Genomic DNA, 9,655 nt, shown 5'->3' on the forward strand with positions numbered 1-9,655 from the left:
ATGCCAAGTGTCAGCTAGAGGGGTCTAAACAGCTCCCCCTCCCCACTCACACAGTACTGGACCGTGCAGCAAAGGAACTGTGATTTCTGGAGTGACGACGCTCTATCCAGTACTGCTGGCTCTCCAATTTTCTTGTGGCAGCATGCAATCAAATGCAAACAGCAATGTTCCAAAGCTGTAAGTCTGTCCTACAAATGTAGGCGTTTCTAATAAAGTGGACAGAGACGCCATATTGAGTGTGTTAAGGAGGAGGATGGCAGTGGAGCACATAATTCCGCAGCAGTGAACACTGATCTGCCAATAACACACACACACACACACTTTGGCTCTGACAGCTGCTCATGAATATTCATGAGCCCGAACTTTTTCACTGGTGATCAGCAGCTCCCTGGTGATGCTATGACCTTAAAAGGAAAAGTTCGGAAACGAATCAGATTCATTTCAACGGTTTAGAAATCGACCAAACGTTCTTGAAATACTCCTTTCACGGGGCTTTACATTAGATGCTGGAACATTGCTGTGAGCGTCTGATGGTATTCAGCCCCAAGAGCATTAGAGAGGTTCTGGATCCCAGATGGTCTCTGAGGTATTGGATGGAGCTCTGTAACTTCAAAGAACCTACTTCCACTGTTCCACCGCCGAATGCTGGGGGCTTTATACCCCTCTAGCTGACAATTGGCATTGGGCGTGGTGACTTTAAGACGTCTAAATGTTATATGATTGAACCCAGGCTGCTGTAGATCCACAACAATCAGAGTTAGACAAGATCTGATAGGATTTTACACTCGACGTTGCAGAAGACCTCAGGGCTGTGTGTTTTCAGCCATTTGAGCTGCTCTATATTTAAGCTCAACTCTGAAACCTGTGTGTGTGTGTGTGTGTGTGTGTGTGCTCCTGGTTTCGTGCCGTGGTCTTTTCCATTGGGCTCCACTCTAAATATTTCATACTGCTCTGGAAAAGTCCTAAAGTACAAAGAAAAAAGGCCACACGTAGCGAGAGATTCCAGGGCGTTATCTCTGAACTAGATGCATATTAATGTTAAAATTACATACAGAAATCCTCCTGAAAATACAGAGTATTTTGTGTATTGTCTGGTGTATAACATCACTGCTGAAAAACACCAGTATCTCCACAGTGTCTCCTCTTTAGAGGAGAAGGCAAAGCCCTCCTGTGTCTCTAATGTAGATCAGAGAGAAGAAGAGGGTTTATTCTTTATCCAATTGCTCCCTAATCAAGACAGTTCTTCTGCGTTTAAAACATTTGAAGAGAGGTGAGACAGCAGTTATATTTACAGAGACCTAGCTCTTTGTGTTCTCAAGGATGTACAGTTAGCATGGACGGAGGTGACGTGTCTCCACAAATATCCAGCGATTATTGTCCCCACCGCTGATTAGATCCCCTCCAAAGACAAAGAAAACAACCCTGAGATGTCAATATCTCGTTAACCTAGAGGTGGAGAAAGGGTTAAATCACGTTCTCTACTGATTGGCTGTGCCTTTCCTTGTTGTCACCTGACAGCTACGTAGCTACGTTTGGTTGTTAGCAGCACCGAAACGACAAGGAAAGCTTTCTAGTCATACGCTAGACTTACTGAAAGACTCAGGTGCATTGTGGGTAAAACATTGGTGTCAGAAGCGAGTGAGGAAGGCAGCAAAAAAGAAGAAGGTGGAGCTATTTTTCAAAGAAACGTGTACATCACTTAAAGTCAAGTTCGCTAATGAAATGAGTCCATTGTAATAACGTTAAGGGCAATGCTAGGCTCCGGAGCACAGCTAAGAAAAGTAACTGTGTGTTTTTACATGGTATTTATTTAAACCCTTAAACCCTTATGTGTCTTTATTGTGAAGCACTGAACAGCACCCCCTAGTGGAGCATTCCAAAATATCATTGAGTATGCATGTGAGTGAACGAGTGAGTGAACAGGAACGTTTCTAACAGTGTCTCCGTCATAAACCGGAGGAAAACCATTTCACGCCCTCAGTTCTTCACATGGGATTCTCACTCTTCCACGCGGCTACAATCAGCACTCTTTTTCTCACTCGTTCTTCCCAGTCTTTGCATTTCTTTTTCCCCCTTTTTCATTATCTCTGTCTCTCAGATTCCCTGAAGTGGTAATGTGAGGAAAGGGGATAATTAACTGCTATCACTTTAACTAACAGAGGAGCTCTGTTGTTTATTTTCCGGAGGTTTTATTTTGCCTCTGGGGAGGAATTTCATGACGATTTCTCAGCCAGATCACACACACCCAGCCAAGACTTTACAGCAGGAGAACGGCTAAGAGAGCGTATGGACAGCGGTGACAGAGCGCTTGGCTTAAAGAGACATGTAACATCTCCCCACCGTTCAGCGCTTGAGTGACTTTCAGAGGGGTTTTGATTGTTGAGATTTCTTTACAGCGGTGGTGAATGGAAAAAGACGTTTTATTTCCTCTCCACAGCTCCACACACACAGACACACACATTCACTCACACCTACGGACAATTTTGAGTCGCCCATCCACCTACCAACGTGTGTCACCCAGAGGAAACCCACACAGACACAGAAAGAACACACCACACTCCTCACAGACAGTCACCCAGAGGAAACCCACACAGACACAGAGAGAACACACCACACTCCTCACAGACAGTCACCCAGAGGAAACCCACACAGACACAGAGAGAACACACCACACTCCTCACAGACAGTCACCCGGAGGAAACCCACGCAGACACAGGGAGAACACACCACACTCCTCACAGACAGTCACCTGGAGGAAACCCACGCAGACACAGAGAGAACACACCACACTCCTCACAGACAGTCACCCGGAGGAAACCCACGCAGACACAGGGAGAACACACCACACTCCTCACAGACAGTCACCCGGAGGAAACCCACGCAGACACAGGGAGAACACACCACACTCCTCACAGACAGTCACCCGGAGGAAACCCACGCAGACACAGGGAGAACACACCACACTCCTCACAGACAGTCACCCGGAGGAAACCCACGCAGACACAAGGAGAACACACCACACTCCTCACAGACAGTCACCCGGAGGAAACCCACGCAGACACAAGGAGAACACACCACACTCCTCACAGACAGTCACCCGGAGGAAACCCACGCAGACACAGGGAGAACACACCACACTCCTCACAGACAGTCACCCGGAGGAAACCCACGCAGACACAAGGAGAACACACCACACTCCTCACAGACAGGAGCGGGAATCGAACCCACAACCTCTTTTTGACCTAGTCCTGGGTTTAATGATAAACTGTGTCGTTTTTCCAGGGAGAGAGAATGTTATTTTACAGTCTTCATTAATTCTATATAACTGCATCTTTCTGGTTCTGTTTTAAAGAGTTAGAGGGAGTTGTTCTGATCCATTTTTAAACTTTCCACGCCCCACACCTCTGTCAGAAAAGGAGCGCTCATGATCCATATGTATGAATCAGATGCTTGAAGAGTGTGACAGAGAAGTCTATGAGAATAAAAATGGAACTAGGTCGAATCTTAAGGGTTATCGCTCGTTCCCGCTTAACTCTGGAGATGTGTAACACCTCCCCACATGTGCTAAACTTACAGGACCACTGCTGCTGTCGCATAACCTGCCTCTGAGAAACCTGCGCAGGACGGAGCTGGTGTCCCAGTGGGACGCTCCTTTCACATCAGAGAACACAATGATTAGCGAGAAGCTGATGTGGGACTTTAAAACTCCTGCAGCGCTGTTTCTCATCTATGACTCATTCTTGGGTTTGATTCCCAGATGTTTGTGCGATTATTTACTTCTCCCTCTCGTCCCTTTGTGGGCGGATGAAGCGTCTCCATGGCGACAGAAGCTGAGACGTGAACTCAGAGGTTACGAACAAAGGCAAACAACGTGATAGAGAGAGAGAGAGGGGGAGAAATGAAAGAAATGTCAAAGACAAACAGAACGTTCCTGGACTGTAGCACAGAGAAACAGACGAGGATTAGGAGGAACAGTGTTCTCTGGGGGAAAGGAGAGGGAGCCAGCCCACACCGCTAAAGTGATAATGGTTTAAGAAGGTTTCAGTCGCTAGGATGTGAGTTCTGAGGTGTGGAATGTCTTGGAGCTTTGCTTTTTAATCCTGATTTTCATAAACCTGAAGTATTATGGTGCTTTTCCACTGTCCATACTCTACTCTACTCTACTCTGCCATTCCACTCCTCCACCAGGTGAATCGGGTCCTGGTTCTGGAAGCGGGTTCTTGTTTAGTGGCTGTTCTCTCGTGGTTCAGAGCGAGTCGAGTAGGGACTAAACCGTGGCGTGTAAACCTTGCAGAGCGCTGATCGTCCAGAGAGAGTTGTCACTCTACGCCACGCAACGCAGACGACCAGCACTAACTCTCCATCTGTAAAATCTCCAGCTGCAAACTGCGGCAGTGACCGAATAAGTTTGAGGTTAGGTAATTAGCGACGTTAGGTAATTAGCGAGGTTAAGCTTGAGGTTAGGTGATTAGCGATAAAAATGTAGGAAAAGTATTTTGTGAATAAGTGGTGCATCTGGTTTAAGACGTGCTTTTTTTCAGTTGTTGCTAACTGTGTAACCAAAAGCTAGCAACGTAGCAGAGTTTAATTGTAAATAACTCGTTAAAAAGAATGCCCCAGAATAAGGCAACGAAGGCAAGCTTAGTTTAGAAGATTTCTAGGAAGGCCTCTAGGAACATGAGTCTATTTCCAAAAAGAGAAATTACAAAGTGGACTTGAGAGACAAAGAGCCCTAGAAAAAACTTGAAGCTGTTCATAGATTTGAGAGAGAGAGAGAGAGAGAGAGAGAGAGACAGAGAGAGAGACAGAGAGAGAGAGAGACAGACAGAGAGAGAGAGAGAGACAGACAGAGAGAGAGAGAGAGAGAGAGAGAGACAGAGAGACAGAGAGAGAGAGAGAGAGAGAGAGGAAATCAAAGATAGTGACTAATGTCTAATGATCACTGCTGGCCTCTGGAGACCTGTTGTATTGAGTGAGATGTAAATCGTTGCTAATTAGACGCTGTCTTGTTGAATCAGGTCAATTCCGTCACAGTTAAACAGTGGTTTGTCTGAGAGGCGGGGCTTATAGGAACAGCCCGGAGGCTACGATTCCTCTTTTAACCCAAAAGGCAGACTAACATGTCCTTAATATCCTTTAATTAGCTTTGTGCTGGCGTTACGAGGCAAAGAAGTCTGAGAAAACAATGGAAGCCGTAACTATGCTAGTTAGCGTATGGCTATGTACCGAAAACGTCTGGTTTGAAACCTTTCTCCTTTAAAATTGCATTTCCCCGATTCTCTCTAAAAACACAGCTGACATCCCGGAGCCTGAACCGTGCTCGTACGGTCGCTTGTATTTTTATTCTCTTCCCTCCTTCCAACCTTCCTCCACACTAACTCTAGCCATTCATCTTAGCGCAGCTACGACAGCTAGCGCTGGAGCTGCAGGGCACACAGAGGGGGTGTTTAGTGGGAGGGGAGGGATATTGGATGTAGGAGTCATCTGAGGCTCTGTTCGGCTGTAGGTTTTATAAAGTTAAAGATTCTGCGGGAGTTTCTGCTCCAGCCCTCGAGCGGAGTCTGCTGTTTTGATGAAAAGCTATCGACTCGCTCCAGGCCTCCAGCGCTGAGCCGTCAGGGTCGAACAGAACATTTCCAGCTTCTACTGGCAGAAAGTGGATTTCTGAAGGGGATAATATTCATCAGTTTCTACACTTTTTACTGCTCCATTTTGCACTCACGGCTCTGAGCAGTAGATGAGAAGAAATCAGTAAAAACCACTTTGGAAATTAGCATCCGCCACCCACGTGTGATAGCAAAACAACACTGATGTGCACTTAGTGCTAACTTAGCATTGTAAACCCCACAGGGGCGCTAGGAGACAAAGTGTTGTGGCCTTTGTAAAGGTGTATTTTTCTCGTTTACATTTGTGTATTATGATGTAAATCACAGTGAAGTCTCTGAATACATCTTAGTCACTTTAAGATATGATTTAAATCTTTAAATAAATATTTATTTATTTTACTTTCTTTTAACTTTTATGATTAATTGTGGTTACACTGTTTACTCTTTTTTCTAATTTAGTTTTAAATAATTTCTTTGAAGCTCTTTGAGCTGCATTTATGTATGAAATTGCGTTACAAATCAAGATTATTATTATGAGTAGCAGTAGTGTTATCTCTCTCTCGCTCCTCTGTCTATCTATCTTCACCATGTCTTTCTTCCTCTCCATCTCTTTCCCTTCTTCTCAATATTGCTTTTCTTCTCTCTCCCTTCTTCTCCCCCCTTTCTCTCTCTCTCTCTCTCTCTCTCTCTCCCTTTCTCTCTCTCTCTCTCTCGCTCTACCCCCTCTCTCCCCCCCTCTGTCTCTCTCTCTCCCCCTCTCTCTCTCTCTCTCTCTCTCTCTCTCTCTCTCTCTCTCTCTCTCTCTCTCCCCCCCTCTCTCTCTCTCTCTGTAGATAAAGTAGATGATGAGTTGGAGATGACGATGGTGTGTCATCGTCCTGAGGGTCTGGAGCAGCTCGAGGCTCAAACCAACTTCAGCAAACAGGAACTGCAAGTCCTCTACCGCGGCTTTAAAAACGTAAACAAATACACGACACGAAAGAGTCACGTGGAAATCTGTTGCGGGGCAGTTATTTTGGAGATGGAGGACACGTCCAGATCAGGTTCAGGGCTGTAGATGTGGGTTTAATAATCCTCAGTAAATACGTCGACCAATGGTAGTGTAGTGGCCAAGTTTAGAGTCTCGCACCAGGACTTTTTTAGTGATAAAATGGTGTGTTGGTGTGAGCTGGGGCTCGAACCCCAGAGAGTCACGCAGTGGGTCAATCTTATTGCGGTGTATTTGCTGATTATTAAATAAAAATGTAGCATGTGTAAAAGCTATTAATCATCTAATAAAATAAAATCAGTCAAAATGATGTTCTTATAAGGTGTTTCCAATAAAGTGGCCACCTCGTGATTGGCTGTGTGTCATATTTAACATCCGTCTTTCAATATCAAACAGCGAGTGTGTTGTTAATCTGTCTGCACTCTGCCTACAGCAAGAGATAGAGCCATATGCTCCAACACAACAATCACACCCTCTACTGCACACACACACACACACACACACACACACACACACACACACACACACTCAAGCGTGGCCCTAACGCTGTGGTCTGTGTGTTCAGGAGTGTCCGAGTGGAGTGGTGAACGAGGAGACGTTTAAACACATTTACGCTCAGTTTTTTCCTCATGGAGGTACGTTCTCTTCCTCTCGTCCTAATCCTTCATGTGGTTCTTCTTGTGATGGACAGAGTCACCGTATCTGTGTCTTTATGATGGTTCTGTTCCAGACGCCAGCACGTACGCACACTACCTGTTCAGAGCTTTCGACACCACCAACAACGGCTCCATCAAGTTCGAGGTAAGAGTTATTCCCTGGGGGGCACCACTGGTCACCCCTCCCACCTCCCTCCACACACACACACACACACACACACTCCTGTGGTGAGGGGAAACTCCAGCCTGGAGGAACAGGGAGGCCTTGCCCTGAAGCGTGGGAGTGAGTCACACCCTGTGGAACCCAATGGTGCACCATCCGCTCACCAGAGGAGCGATTAGCTCCCAAAGCCAAGAAAAGTGTGTCGGTACATCACCTCTGGGGTGTTGAGTGGTCTCCTGGGGTTAGTTCTGTCCCAATGATTACATTATTGACCTATCGTACCACATATGGATATAGCTCTAATGATTTCTGCGGACATCAATATCTCACACTGTGTTTATTGATGCGTTTGAATGAACATCACCAACAGCATGTTTACTTCCTTCTCTTTTCTCTTTCTGTATGTGTGTGTGTGTGTGTGTGTTTAGGAGTTTGTGATGGGTCTGTCTACTCTGCTCAGAGGCTCCGTCAGAGACAAACTGGAATGGACCTTCCACCTCTACGACATCAACAGAGACGGGTTCATCAGCAAAGAGGCATTTTTATTTACTTTTGCACTGTTTCTATGAAGTTTCAAAATGAATGAACCAGTTTATGCTCCACTGAGCGGGTCCCCCACACGGGGGCAACCCTGTTTAAGCTACATGACACGTCTAGACCACTAGGTGTCAGTCATTATTGTTTGAATAATGCTGTTATTAAACTTGTGTTTGGGAATATGGCTGTTCTCGGAGCCTTTCGTGACACGTGTTTCCGCTGACCCTCAGGAGATGACGGAGATTGTCCGTGCGATCTACGACATGATGGGGAAGTACACGTACCCCGCTCTGAAAGGAGACGTCCCCAAGCAGCACGTCGACGCTTTCTTCCATGTCAGTGTCTGCTTCTCTGTTTTCTGGATTGTTCTGAAATGAAAGAATAAAACGATTTTAGAAGCAGTTTTCCAGTGCGTTTTGAACTTGTAATGAACCCGGAATTTCTTGTTCCTCTCCTTTGCTCTGATTTCACAGAAAATGGACAAAAACAAGGACGGAGTGGTGACGCTGGAGGAGTTTATTCTCGCCTGCCAAGAGGTGTGTACCGCAAACACTTAAAGCAACAATAGGTCGTGTTTTTACCGTAAAATTACAGCCTTCAAATTGTCCTGAGGTTCCACTGAGCTGTGACAGTGAGAATAGAGCCTCTGTTGTTGCTACTCCAGGCTCGGCACTGCAGAAACTGCACTATGTAACTTTTGGAGGTGGGTAGGAATGAAGCGTTCATACGTCATTCAGCTCCGACAGCTCACTTTCACACACAACATGCAGCGTTGATGCACAACAGCCGTGTAACTGTGGTGAAGCTCTGAACAGTGCCCCCTTGTGGTACACTTTGTTCAGAGTGAGTGAGTGAGTGAGTGAGTGAGTTATGAGCCAGTTTCATGAGGTGCATTGGATTTAAAAATAAAACACCAGTGTGAACTGCAAAGCTTTTATAATACGGGAATAACACATGACTTTTCTATTTCTGATTAACCCTTTCAGGACGAAATGATGATGAGGTCCATGCAGCTCTTTGAAAATGTGATGTAAAGAAGACAAGAACAGAGAGAGAGAGAGAGTGAGAGAGAGAGAGAGAGCATCAGATGAAACAGCCTCACCTGGTTCTGTACCTCTCTCTCTCTCCCTCGCTGTCTCTCAGAACAGAAACTGATTGGCTGTTGTGGATCTCTCTTGGACGCTTGGCTTCTGTCTTTTGAAGAAACTTCAAGGAAACTAACCTCATCCAAGAGCGAGGGCCCAGTCCTGCGTTGGACTTAGATCTCTATATAAAACCTCTCCAGTGGATTCCTGGGACCTGGACGCAGAGATGTGGGCCTCTAATGCTGGAGCGCTCTCTGTGAAAGAGAACCGAACTCATGTTCTAGGTAAAGACCAGCAGGTTTGTGAGTGTCCGTAGTCCCCTGCTGTAGCTTTAGCCTTTCGCTCAGGAAAGTGGGCATCGACTGTGAATCGCGGGGGTTTGGGAAGTGTGGCGTTCTGTGAGAAAATCTGGATACTTTTTCCTGGAACGGCTTTGAAATGTAAACCTCGAACTCCTTCAATCTCCTTGAAGACTGGAGCGCCCTCTACTGGCCCCGGACTGGAACCGCATCAAGATTATTCCATAAATGCTGAGAGTTTTGCATGTTTTAAAGCAGCAGATATGCTTCCTTTGAGTTATGTGAATGTTGGCTGTACGCCATGAAAAGCCTGGCTCTGTA

At 45.9% G+C, this 9,655-nt stretch overlaps 1 protein-coding gene across 4 annotated transcripts in view; it reads left to right on the plus strand.

Moving 5' to 3' along the window:
* kcnip1b (Kv channel interacting protein 1 b) overlaps positions 1-9,077 on the plus strand; it is a 36,652-nt gene extending 27,575 nt beyond the window's left edge. For all 4 annotated transcript variants that reach the window (XM_066650591.1, XM_066650593.1, XM_066650592.1 and 1 more), the window contains exons 2-8: positions 6,440-6,564; positions 7,160-7,229; positions 7,325-7,395; positions 7,842-7,949; positions 8,181-8,285; positions 8,424-8,486; positions 8,937-9,077. In XM_066650591.1, coding sequence (XP_066506688.1) covers positions 6,440-6,564; positions 7,160-7,229; positions 7,325-7,395; positions 7,842-7,949; positions 8,181-8,285; positions 8,424-8,486; positions 8,937-8,984 — 590 coding nt within the window. In that variant the 3' untranslated portion in view covers positions 8,985-9,077. The remainder of the gene's footprint in view (positions 1-6,439; positions 6,565-7,159; positions 7,230-7,324; positions 7,396-7,841; positions 7,950-8,180; positions 8,286-8,423; positions 8,487-8,936) is intronic.
* The last annotated feature ends 578 nt before the right edge of the window (positions 9,078-9,655 follow it).

This window comes from Hoplias malabaricus, chromosome 18 (assembly GCF_029633855.1).
Source record: "Hoplias malabaricus isolate fHopMal1 chromosome 18, fHopMal1.hap1, whole genome shotgun sequence".
NCBI lineage: Eukaryota > Metazoa > Chordata > Actinopteri > Characiformes > Erythrinidae > Hoplias > Hoplias malabaricus.